The 12,848-nt window shown below is 50.8% G+C and overlaps 3 protein-coding genes across 3 annotated transcripts; 2 read left to right on the forward strand and 1 right to left on the reverse strand.

The window, feature by feature from the left end:
- Nucleotides 1-632: 632 nt before the first annotated feature.
- CONPUDRAFT_110521 (uncharacterized protein) lies at nt 633-10,753 on the forward strand. The gene is made up of 7 exons (XM_007774993.1): nt 633-1,128; nt 1,175-4,320; nt 4,376-4,450; nt 4,511-6,531; nt 6,586-7,261; nt 7,318-9,268; nt 9,329-10,753. Exons 1-7 carry the CDS (start codon nt 843-845, stop codon nt 10,729-10,731), a joined length of 9,558 nt encoding a protein of 3,185 aa, XP_007773183.1. The 5' UTR covers nt 633-842; the 3' UTR covers nt 10,732-10,753.
- CONPUDRAFT_63485 (uncharacterized protein) lies at nt 10,744-11,164 on the reverse strand (the record flags this gene model as incomplete). The annotated part of the gene is made up of 2 exons (XM_007774696.1): nt 10,744-10,975; nt 11,031-11,164. Coding segments are annotated over 2 exons (366 nt in total), but the record flags the coding sequence as incomplete, so codon positions are not given.
- Nucleotides 11,165-11,580: 416 nt separating this feature from the next.
- Nucleotides 11,581-12,593, forward strand: CONPUDRAFT_158015 (tetrapyrrole biosynthesis uroporphyrinogen III synthase; the record flags this gene model as incomplete). Its single annotated transcript, XM_007774994.1, has 3 exons — nt 11,581-11,851; nt 11,908-12,270; nt 12,319-12,593. 3 exons carry the CDS (start codon nt 11,581-11,583, stop codon nt 12,591-12,593), a joined length of 909 nt encoding a protein of 302 aa, XP_007773184.1.
- Nucleotides 12,594-12,848: the final 255 nt, after the last annotated feature.

A 12,848-nucleotide genomic window follows, 5' to 3' on the forward strand; every position in this document is an offset into this window, starting at 1 on the left:
TGTGACCAACTATGCTTCATTCCGTTTCTCAAGTAATATCGTAAGACAGAGTGATAGAACTACGACTCATGGACTATGCGTAATGTATGATACTATTGCTACGACTTAAGCGGTTCGTATTATTAATTTCATCGATATTTGCATGGATGACGCTCGGGTTTGCTTGGATTACTCTAGTTGGACTGCCGAGGACTCAGGATATCTAGTCAGAGCTAGTCAGAGTTTGAGAACGTTTGAGGCTGTGACGCATGTAGCGTATATTGCTTTCGTCGCAAACACCAAGTCTTCTTAACACGCTGTCACGTCAAACCATTTACATGTTCGAGACAGCTCACCCACTGACTTTCTATCGGTTGTCATGCTTGCGGACGTCTGAACCCTCATTGACCTGACTCTACCACTGTCCTCACGTCAAGGGAGCATTTCAATGACATCGAAGTCATTCAAGTTGGAATAATATAAGGCAGGTTGTTTCGTACTCTTGAAAGATGAAGTCTGACGCGCTGAACAATTACACAAAGAATGCTACCTAATAGTCCCAAAGGGCTGGGAAAGTCGCGCGCAAACATACCAAATCAGGACCTTGTTTCCATCCGTTCCCTCACGCACCCACAAGACACCTACTCCGAACGGTCTGCGACGATCGCTACCTTGCCGCATACGCCCTGAACCTATACCTTACAAGGGACACTTGCCTTGCCTCGTGTTGGCGGCGAACTCATCCTATACAGCATTTGTCCTTGTTCACATGTAACTGCGCCACCTATCGAGCGCCCGTCCTAAGATGGACGTTCCTCGTCCTTCCTGCCATCTCTCACGGCCTTTTCGACCTCGACCTCAACATGGATAGCCAGGGCGAGAGCCTTGCGGACCTTCACTACATCATCAACCATGTCTGCATGCCTCTCAAACTTCCACAATCTTCGGATGATAATGCGTCGAAGGATGCGGCCTTGGCGTCACTAACGTACAGATACGCGAAGTCTTTCCGTTCCTATGTTCTGCCGGAGCATCTGCAGGCCTGGGATGCTGTAACTGTTATGCTCTGGCACCTGCATGATTCTGCTAGCAAAACCTACTTGTCCGCAAAATCGATACATTCTCAGCTTCAATCCATGCAAGACGGAGGTATGTGTTGTTTTTGATGAATGGATTAGAGCTGACTTTTGTTCAGAGTTCCGCGTGCTCTTCATTAGACGTCAAAATGCAGGGCTCATTGTTCGCAAGGAACGTGATTGCACTATCTTTGAATCGTTCGAAGCATCTCCTTCTCCCGACGCTGTCATGCAAGCCACGGGGAAACTTCAATGCTCTTATCCAGGGCCAGCAGTGAGCGTCCCGCACCCCGTAGGCTCAGGTCCGGAATTCTTGGGACAATTATCGAGATTTCTGGAGGGGTTAGATGAAGAAGAGTTTCTGGATGCCATCCCTCACACAAAGAAAGCCGGTACTCTCGTCCCGGAAACCCGTGACACCATCAATCCTCGATACATCACCGAGCTACTGACGGGCATTCTCCTCGGAGTTGGCACCCCTGCTGAAATCCCTCGAGTCTCCAAGCGCATTGGGGACGATGTCCTATGGCTTGACGCTGAGCTGCCTTGGAGGAGATCTCCGCTCTGGCTCGTCATCAGGGTCTCAATACAAACTACGTTATCTAGAATGCCGGGCGGTCGTCTCGTCTACAAATCGTTCATTTTGTTCCTCATCTGTCACATAAGTCAACATGTCCTTAACAACCATCTCGCGCATTTCCCCGATGACATCCTCTTCCAGATGTCGGCAAAGATGAGTCGTCGGCTCTATAAGCTTGGATCGTCTGCGCCTCCGAGGCTTGCGAAGCTTATGTGCGAGGTTGCTGAAGCAATGCGAAGCGCTCTGGAAAAACGCAGCAAAACTCTTATTCCTTCCCCTCTTCCCATACTTCAGCTCGATGTCTCCAATTTCGAACGAGACGTGAACCTATCACTGAAGAATAGTCGGTTGTATATTGAGCGAGCGTTATCATTCCGGGCGTCTTCAAATTCTTCTTCCCTCTTTACTCGAAATGAGGTTCTTCGTCAACGCAATCTAACGGTATTTCTCAAAATCCTCGAAGCGCAGCTTTCAGGCCTTCGGGACGATGAGAAGTATCTTACCCTCATCGACTTCGAAGCGGCTGTTCATGACTCACTTCATAATACCAAATTCTGGTGCTCGACCATAGCAGATATCGCCACCACTTCTATCAGCATCATGAAGGCTATGTCTACCTATTACGACAGCGCGGTAATACTCTACACGCATAACCCTGAGAACTTGTCAATCATGTATTTGACGCTCCTGCTCCTCTGGGTGGCATTGGATCATCTCACATTAACGAAGATCCCTTTACTTTGGAATTATCATCCCGAATTTGATCACACGGTGTTTCAACCACTCCTTCTCAGAACGCAACGATTTCGCACTTTGCTTCAAGGAGCTCTGGCTCATTTGTCCTCCCGCCATGCTAAGGCGGTGCACAAACCTATCCTTGAGGGAGATATGGATGGCCAGTCCTTTCCTGTCAAATATTTTCGCAGATCTTCCCAGTTGCAGTCGCTCAAAGAACGCATTGAAGATGATGCTGAGGCCGGGAAATCAAAGAAACTGGAGGAGTTGCGTCAGAAAACTCGGGATTATGAGGATAAACTCCAACAGACTCACGACCTCCCGCACGAACAGTGCAGACGGGGACAAGTGAAAAAAGGAAAGAAGGGAAAGGGAAAGAAGGGAAAGGGAAAGAAGGGACACGTACAGCCATGTTTGAGGTGCAGGTTAGAAAACGAGGCCAAGACAATGAAGATCGACATTCATGAATGGCCCTTGCCTTCCGACCATCTGCAGGCAATGTGTGCGATCTTTGAACTCGAATGTCCCGTTCCATTTGCCGCATGGCGGGATGCTACCTATCACTTTGTTGCCAACGTTCTGAGCCCAACCTCGTCGGCCTCTGCCGGTGAAAAGCAAGAGTGGTATGGTGTCCTGAATCCCGATGCTAGTGGCTCGTCCATTTACATGCCGTTGGTCAAATATGCGCGTGGTTCCGGATTCCGCAGGCGCATCACGATGGGATCATCGACAAAGTCTTTCCTGCAGTCGCACTATCGGAGCATTTTGCTCAGCACACGCCCTGGTGACGGTTCTGTGGCCGTGAACAATGCCCTCCGTTTCTCGCTATTCGATACTGCTCGGGACCAGCGTTCAGGCAAGGGTCTTACCCCCCAGGATATTGTCAAATCTTGCACCTTCCCTATTCCCCAAGGGCTGTACTCAAATCTCGCATACACCCTGCAAACTACAACTCACAGCACGAATGAGGTACTGGCCCGGCAATCCGAATGTCATCCACAGCTATCACTCCGTGAATACTGGGCGTATGGAAGTCTCCGCAGCGGTGCTCGGCTGCAATGGATGAACATACTTCGGGTGCTTAGAGATCGCTCCCTGAACTTTCGGGAGGTGGAGGTTTACCTTCTTTGCGTACAGGCGTCGCTCCAGGTCGGGCCTTTCAATGTCGACTCCTTTGAATCCTGGCATTCTCTGTTACATGACAGGGAATTCTGCTTGTCTTTGATTCAAGAGTTGAAAAAACTGCTTGCCGCCATACAGCAAAACTGGCTTGAGTTCTTTGCCATGCTTTTCATCATTGATGTCCTGCTCAGAGTATTATCCTCGTCTACTAACGACACCGTTCTTAAAGAGGCGTACCGAACGCTTCGGGAATGCCGTTCGGTGAGCACCGCGTGGCTTGAGGAGCTTTGCAAACACCCAGATCGCTCTCGAGATGACCAAATACAACTGCGCATTCATAATATTGCAACCACATGCCTCGCCACTTTTGATACGGAAGCCCCTCACATCGACTTCTTACTCTCGCGAAATGACTCCAACGATGTAACCCAGCTCGTCAAGGCATCGATCATTCTTGATGAGTATACTCCCGCACTGGCTGAAGCTCTGTCGGATAGCTCTAGACGGCTTTCGGAACGCGCCAGACGCTCGGCCGTACTACTAGAGCCACACGTATTCGATCGAATAGTGCTAGATCGCACAGGGCTCGACCGAGCGATCCACTTCGTCTGGGCCGGATATCGTCCAGATGTCAACAAGCAATGGACCCGCGTGAAAGCCCCAAATTCCTGCTGGATCAGTTGCAGGACACTTCAAACTACCTATCAGTCTTCTCAGACGGTCCACTATGACCTCCTGAGAGGGGCCCTGCTTGTGGACGGCAAACCCCTCGCAAGATTGCCCTCGTCGGTTACTCGCCACCATACATATGCGCAACTATTTGCTGAGGTGAGATTACCGTGCCTTAGGTTATACCGGTGATGCTGAATGCATCGTCGTGTAGCAAATACTAGAAATCGTCCCTAGCGACCTCCCTGGAATGCAATATGCGACCAGGGATCTCATCGAGAATCATCAGGTGAGGTTTTTCGATAACGGCCAGAACGATGGTCGTAGTTGTTAACTTCATTGGCTTTAGGTGTTCTTCGGGCTGGTTGGCGACATACCAGTAATTAGGGCGAAACAAAATGAAAGCGACGTACTCTTGGAACTCATCCCATCTGAACGATTGCGGGGTGACATTCCTCTTCCATTCGTGAACGGACACACTCATTGGCTCAATTTATCCTCGCGTGTCATCGAAGTTCGGCCTGCGCATAGAAGATGGGAGCCCTTGCACGAATCAGATTGGCGCATACATTATTCAACCCACCGCTCACGCATGATTTGCCGATCGGGACAGGGCGCGGTCTCTCACATTGTCGATCCCTCAAGTTCTACGTGCAGCATGCTATCTAGATACTTGACTCCCATCGAGTTGCCGATATTTCAAGTCGTGACGTGGACGCCAGGTACAGTCTCAGGAAAATTACTGATTGAGCTACCGCGTTTGGGCTTGTCTTTTCTTCTCAACTCACGGGGAAGGCTACAGTCCCGTGAGCTCACCAAATTTGTTGTCGACAAAAACCAATCAACAGGGACAATGGTTGGTCTGCAGAATCAACTTGTTCTTGCGCCAAACCCCTCAGACGACTGCAGTGGCGAAGAGATGCGTCGTGTCATCATTCCGCGAGGGTCCATTTCATACACAACTTTGTCACGACACCCTCAGATTTCAATACACAACCCCGACTCCCTCGGGAGGGTATCATACGACGTCTATAAAGTGGACACCATCCTTGGCCGACTGGAGCTCGATGGCCTTGCAAGCATAACTTCCCGCCTCTATAAGGCGTACCTTCACGCCATCAGTACTCAGTGTCTACCAGATCCCCTAACCCAACGCACAGGAACTGAAGAAGCTTTGCGTGAGCTTCGCTCGGCGGCGTGTTTGTCCTTTAGCTCGTTGCAAGACGAAGATGTCATACTGCTCCAATGTATATCGAAGCTGACACCTCGCCGTCATTACTATCCACCGCATAAGCGCGAGCGAATGCAGAGCGTCTTCTGGGGCAGTCTCAGCTCCGTAGCTCAGCATGAAGCATTTTTTGAGGCTGTGACTGACATTGTGGCACACGCAAAGCGCATGAACATCATCGACTTTACTCTATGTCAAGCAATATCAGACTTTACAGAACCAACCGAAGGGAGCGGCGGCGACTACTCAAAGCTCCTTCGTCGAGCAAAACTCCGCAGACGGGTCATCCAACGCGATGGTTTTGCTAGTTTCGTCTGCGATGGCCAGGACCTAGACGTTGTTTATCACTCCCAGCGAGATGCCTCTCGCGAAGCATTGGTCCAACAAATTTCGAGCACGTCTGCTATGGTATTTCGTTGGTCGAGAGGCCTTTCGGCGCTTCCACCTTCGGATTTATTTGGCGCTATGAAATCCATTTCTTCCGGGTCTACTTTGGAGGGCCCAAAGCACCGCCATTCGTCTTTGCAATACAACCGTGTCTGGCTTTCAGAGCCAAGGACTATTTGGCTCACTGCCCTGGAGTTATGCCGAAAGGTGCCAAACAAATTCCAGCTTCTTTTCACCCTACCTTCAATGTCGTATTGCACTCACTATCGCGAGAGTCAGGAGCTGATAGTGGCCCTGTTTTGTATTGCTTATGAGGCTTCCGCCGGCCCGGCACCTTCAGCTTTCCTGCACTCGTCTTACACCTTGAATGACGGTATAGACTTGAATGCAAGCGTCCTGAACAGGGTTATATCCACCCGCTGTCGCCCTCTTCGTGACTGTCCAGAAGGGTCCTGGACTCGGGCCAGTGCAGAAAGCCATGCTGCATTTCAAAGTCGCCAAATCAAGGCACACTCGTCTGCGCTGTCAAAACTCAAATCCACGTTGCTTGACGTACTTTTGTCGCAATGGAAGATGGGAGAGATGCCCCTCCAGCCACCTGGAGAATTCGTACTCTACTTCGACTTGGATAGACTGTTATCGGAAGTCTCTGATTTATTCAGCAGCCGGCGGAACAACAAGGAGCTGCAAGTATATACCATAAGACTTCTCAGGCAGCTGTCTCAATCTACTTGGACAACGATCCGTACTCAAAGGTATGTTTCGGCTTGCGCTCTCTCGGACCTGTTGAACAATAGTCCCCTCCCAAGATACTCCTTCTCACCTGCGAGTAAAAGAACGAAACCATTTCCCTCCGGTTTATCCTCTCTCGATCTCCTGTCTCGCGCAGCTTGTAGAGGATTTTCCTTTCCAACGTCACTTTTAGCACAATACTTCAGAGTCAACACATACAGTAATCCAGCAAGGCTAGATGATCGCCTGCGCTCGCTCATAACGCGGATTCGGGGCCTTTCGCAAGAACCTCCCTATGACATTTATAGTAAAAACCTCGACCGGAGCAGGAGTGCTCTTGCTAGTGGTCGCCTCTCTGATCCGGGGCGGGTAGATAGAGCGACTATCAGATCTTTGGCTGAAGAGGATCTTCGGCGGTGCAGAGACCGCATGATTCTGTCGTGCGACGTGATCATACGAGCTCTGGCGCCGCAGGCTGATCACGAAATGGCCTTAGTGCACACCGGACTGTGGCCGAGTCTCTCAACTTTATGTCTTTTGCGCCACCTGGACTTGCACCATTTCTCATCGCTTATTCCAGTCTGGAAAAACACGTTTACAGAATTTGCGCGCATCATTATCGCACTGCAAACGAGTCAGCGGCGAGCCGTCATGGCTAAGAGGGGCGATTACCAGGACTTAATACACGACCTCGAACAGACTAAGGACCAGTGCTACACGACGACTGCTTGTCCCGATTGGCTTCTTCTGCAGGTAACCTCCTTTTGCATGCGTCTGCCGAGGCTCAGAGAGAGTTGACAATGGCCTAGATTGATGGCGACTTCACTCTACGCGACGTTCAGCACCAGATCGCGGGCGAGATGATATCCCAAGGCTCTCATCAAAGCATCACACTTCAGCTCAACATGGGTGAAGGAAAGTCTTCTGTAATTGCGCCCTTGGCTGCGTCAGTCATAGCAGACAAGTCCAAGCTTGTCCGCTTGATTGTCCTCAAGTCGTTGGCTGCTCAGATGGCCCACACCATGGAAAATCGTCTCACCGGTCTTGCGAACCGTCGAGTCTATTACCTACCTTTTACACGTTCCACTCAGCTTGATTCGGAGACGCTCAAAGCAGTAAGATCGGTTTTGGAAGAGTGCAGGGAAAGCGGAGGGATCCTCATTGTTCAACCAGAGCACATTTTGTCAATGAAACTTCGCGCAGTGGAGTGTCAACTTTCAAAAGATCTTAACTCTGCCGCCGCACTTGCTCATCTCCAACGTTTCATTTTCAATTATGGCCGGGATATTCTGGACGAAAGCGACGAGATTCTGCATGTCCGCTACCAGCTAGTGTACACCTGCGGCACACACCAACATGTACAAGGGCATCCGAATCGATGGACTACCACCCAGGAGATATTGCGACTAGCTCGTGGGCATCTGCATCAGCTCTTCCTGAAGGACCCATCCATGTTTTCAACTCAAGGAACGAGTCGGTTTGAGGATGCACATCCATCGGCATTTCCACCAGTCCGATTGGTTCAGTCGTCACCTGCGGCCAATCAACTACTACGACTTCTCGTGTCCGACATCTTAGAGGGCCGACTATCCAACTGCAATCTTCATCACTTTGACGAGTCGGAGAGAAATGCGTTCGAGATGTTCATCTCGGTTCCTTCCCTAACTATCCAGGCACAAGACTGCTTATCCAATCTACGAGTACGAGGCGCGTTGGACGAGAACGTCTGGAGCTTGGCTCTGCTACTTCGTGGGCTCATAGCTCATGAAGTCCTCCTTTTCTGTCTCCGAGATAAGCGATATCGCGTTGATTATGGGCTTGACTTGCGACGGTCAATGCTAGCAGTCCCTTATCGCGCCAAGGATGTTCCTTCCACCACGGCTGAGTTTGGGCACCCCGATGTCGTGATTCTTCTCACATGCCTCAGCTACTATCTCTCGGGCCTTTCGGAGACACAACTCGAAACGTGCATTCGGTTCCTTCTCATCAGCGACAATCCGACGTCCGTGTATGAAGATTGGCTAGCCCTGATAGCAAACTCCGACCTTCCTGAGTCTCTCAAGTCTTTTAACGGCCTCAACTATGACTCTGTGGAGCAACGCCGTTTACTCTCCGAACTGTTCGGCAATAACCAAGCGACCATTGACTTCTACTTGCGCACTGTCGTTTTCCCTCAGCAGGCAAAGGAGTTCGAAAGCAAGTTGGTAACCTCAGGTTGGGATATCGCAGAACCAAAGAGTCACATTACCACCGGATTCAGCGGTACGAACGACTTCCAACATCTTCTACCGACGTATATTCTCCAGAGAGACCCCCAGCATCAACTCTCCACCAACGCTCGTGTTCTCAACTACATGTTGCGGGATGAGAACGATCACTACGAGACGTTCAATTTCCCCGACGGCCTGCATTTCGTGGAGGTGCTGTCGCGCAAGCAGCCAAAAATTCGCATGCTACTCGATGTCGGCGCGCAGATGCTGGACGTTCAAAACAAGGAGCTGGTCGACCATTGGCTGCGACACGAGTCCCCAGAAGAGTCAATTGCGGCAATCTACGTCAATGATCACGATGAGTTGACCGTGTTACACCGGAACGGATATGAAGAGCCGTTGTCGACTTCGCATGTCAACCAGCATCTTGGCCAATGCATCGTCTACCTTGATGATGCGCACACTCGTGGCATGGACGTCAAACTGCCCTCTGGATTTCGGGCTGCTGTTACTTTGGGGCCAAGAGTGACGAAGGACAGATTAGCTCAAGGTGAGCCCGAATAGAACTCATATTTTCCTCATTCCTTATATTAAGCGTTCGTTTACGAAGGCTGTATGCGTATGCGTCGTCTGGGCTCAGGTCACACCATCGCTTTCTTCGCCCCTCCAGAGGTAGATACAAGGATTCGCCGGGTGGCCTCAAAAAAATCGTTAAATCGAATCTCGGTGGAGGATGTGCTGCTTTGGACCATCTCGGAGACGTGCACAGAGCTCAAGGCCCGAGCACTACAGTGGGCGTACCAGGGTACCGATCACAGTATCCGTTACAATGCTTGGTCAGACTTCATCAATGCAGAATCCTCTGACGGATCAGAGCTCAAGGACCTTCGACGAGCGTGGATGCAGCAGGAGGCACACACGCTCGAGGAGCTCTACGGGATTCACTCTAGAGGCCTCATGGACCCTCTTAGGGATATAATGAAATTTCCGCGTATCCTCCAGGGCTGCCTCAAGTTTGGCCTCTCCCCAACCTCCGCAGAGCAAGAAGTCACGCTAGATGAGGAACAAGAGAGGGAGGTATCACATGAGATCGAGCGAGAAGAAGAAGTGCAGCGTTTATCGTCTAAATCGCCCTGGCAGCATTACCTTTCGGCAGATCTGAAGAATTTCGTACAGACAGGCTTCTTCCCAGAACGCTCCCTTGACTTCACTCAAGCCATCTCGCTCCTAGCAGACACCCCAGCTGAGCTTCCGAGTGGGTGGAAAAAACAGCTGTGGGCGACGCGTGATTTCGCCAAAACCATTTTTTCCCGGTCTCCCGAACTGGACTTCTTCCGCCCCGTTCAGTGGGTTCTCTCGACGGCAGCCTTTGGTCCTACCGGCAAGGGTGCTGTATTCGTTTTGATCAGCTCATACGAAGCAAACGAATTACTTCCCGATATAAGGCGGTACATGAAAGTTCAGTTGCACGTTTTCACCCCCCGACTTACATGGGAGATGTCACCTTGCGACGACCTCCAGTTCTTCACGATTCGTCCCCTTGAACACCCTACCCTCGTTCCAGCTCGTATTCGCACAGAGTTGATCCTGTTTTCCGGCCAGCTCTACCTGTCAAGCAACGACGACTACGTTGAGCTATGCAAGTTTTTGGGCGTGTTCGGAAACGACTTGAAAGGCCTACCCAAGCCCCGTGTCTCTCATGATGGTTTCATCCAGCCCTGGGATCGTCAGTTAGGCATTCGAGCGGAGTCCCCCTTCTTAACCAGCCCCATACCTGCACTCGCTGCGCTGACAAAGACTCGACTGAAAGGAATGAGCTTCAGCCATACACACATTGGGAAGATACTGAACGGAAGATCTCTCCTCCCCAAAGACTTTGGTTTGGATGGTAAGCAGATTTCGAAGTGCCTCAGGCCATCTTCTCTCCAGCCCGCAGACGAAGTTTCGAGCTCTTGGTTCACTCGAGCCATCTCAGCTGCAACACGGTTTATATTCGCATCTACATCAAAATAATATGTTAACGACTTAGTTTTCCATTGCAATAATAATCTTCGCAAGAGTTGTCATCTCTTCCCATTGGCGCTTCTCCAGCGCTGCAAGCTGTTCCGAGGACTTCTTCTGTCGAGAGGTACTGAACCTCTCTACTTCGTTGACAAAATCTCGTGCAGCTGTCCGCCCATCCTTCTCGGTTGCCGATGCATCACCCGGTACGTATATCTGTGCTAGGTGAGGGTGAGACAGGCGATCAGCCCACCACCTGAACGTTTCGTTCGTAAGATGATTCAAATTACTGGACAGCTAGATTGTCCTACCTGGAGTTCCAGTAGTCTGGTTCTCGCCGATGAACGATGTGATGAAGATTGTTAGAGTACGGGTTGGACTCGGACATTTGTGCTAACTCATGACAACCATTGAAGTCGTCGTTCAAAAGGTGTAGGACTGACTGTCGTTCACATCAGGCCCCAAAGTACATAGTACCGTTCTACTTGCCTGCTCGAACATTTCGTCCTGCATCTAAAGCGTCAATTTGGGACGATAATTCTGGTTTCCATGCCTTTTTGATTGCGAGGGGAGGCAAAGGCTGCCTTCCGAACAGCTCGACGACGACAGGCGATGATAGGATGGCTTCGCCTGGCATAGTGGGATATTTCTCAAGTACACATGGAAAACCTGGCCTATATATACTGGGACGTTACTGTGGATCTGGTCGGGAGCCCGCTTTCCGACTGAGTCATGGTCATGAGCTTGGGGATGGATGAAGACAGGGGACCAAAGCAGCGACAATTGCCTCCGCTCTCGTGTGCGTCATGGCCGTCGGCCGCGTCAGGAAGGTTGAACCAGTGTCAACAACGTCGACTGACAATGACATCCAACGTCCTTCTTCTTCGAAATCCACCTGATGGCGTTGACAAGTACCACTCCGTCTTTCGTGACCTCGGGTATAACCCCCATTCTCTAACCGTCCTTGAAACCATCTTCGTTCATTCAGGCGAGCTCCGGCAGCAGCTTATAGACGGCCCCCAGCAAACTGGTCTATCTGGCGTCATAGTAACCAGTAGTCGGGCTTGCGAAGCGTACAGGGAGGTCATCCAGCAAATCTATGAGAGTAGTTTGGGGTCACAACGCGTGGCAGGTCGGTGAGCACCGTCACGTATTGTTCAAGGAGTTCAAGCTTACAGCCTCCTCCAGCCGACTGGAGTAGTATCCCCTTCTATGTCGTTGGCGAGACTACTGCGGCATCTCTTGCGAAGATCAAGTCCGACTATGACACCCCACTTGCTCCTGTCGACATACGGGGTGCGGCCGAATCTGGGACCGGTGAACGACTTGCACATTTCATCCTAAACGACCTATATTCAGCACTTCCTCCCGACAAAAGCCCTCGGTCTCCGCCCAAGCTACTGTACCTGACTGGTGACAAGAACCGAGACACTCTTCCCACTGTCCTTGAGGGTGGCGGCGTCAGCCTCCAGCACCTCCAAGTTTACGCTACTCGGGGCGCGCAAACATTTAGTGAGGACCTTGACGAACTCCTACGTGGCCATCCATATGGTGCGTCCACCGCCTATATGCGCACGTATGTTACTGACTTCATGTCAGAGACCTCAAAATTGTGGGGATGGGTCGTTTATTTCGCACCATCGTCCGCCGAATTCACTACTACTTTTTTGCAAAGACGGTTTCAATTGCCCTCTTCCGCTTATCTTTCTACTGGCGACCTCTCATTACCTCCGGTGCGGTTAGCAGCCATTGGCCCATCGACTGCTAATGCTGTCCGAGATAAGCTTGGACTTACACTCGCCGTCCTCCCCGAGAAGCCTTCACCCGAAAGCCTAGCGTCCGCGATTAAGGCATTCGATAGCAAGAACCCCTGAGGTTATAAAATTGTCTTCGCCCGGATCTGACTATGTATTTTGCACCTGTATTCATAGTTTAATGAATTCCAATCTCTGGCCATCGGATGGAAGTGACATTATTCGTTGGCATTGGATTGCTATGGCGCCTTCAGAGGAATTCTACTTCTCTCCCTTATACCACCTGTCCTTTCGCTCCCCTCGTTCTGGCAACTGTCTCCCGGCCACTGGTTGGTCGTTCTCTGGGATACGCTCCATCCTCTGCGATACCTTTCC

The sequence above is a fragment of the Coniophora puteana genome, assembly GCF_000271625.1.
Source record: "Coniophora puteana RWD-64-598 SS2 unplaced genomic scaffold CONPUscaffold_13, whole genome shotgun sequence".
In the NCBI taxonomy this organism is placed as follows: domain Eukaryota; kingdom Fungi; phylum Basidiomycota; class Agaricomycetes; order Boletales; family Coniophoraceae; genus Coniophora; species Coniophora puteana.

Coding starts and splice junctions, on each gene's coding strand:
- CONPUDRAFT_110521 (XM_007774993.1), top strand. CDS start 843: ATGGATAGCCAGGGCGAGAGCCTTGCGGACCTTCACTACATCATCAAC. Junction 4,321..4,375: donor ATGCGCAACTATTTGCTGAG/GTGAGATTACCG, acceptor ATCGTCGTGTAG/CAAATACTAGAAATCGTCCC. Junction 4,451..4,510: donor ATCTCATCGAGAATCATCAG/GTGAGGTTTTTC, acceptor CATTGGCTTTAG/GTGTTCTTCGGGCTGGTTGG.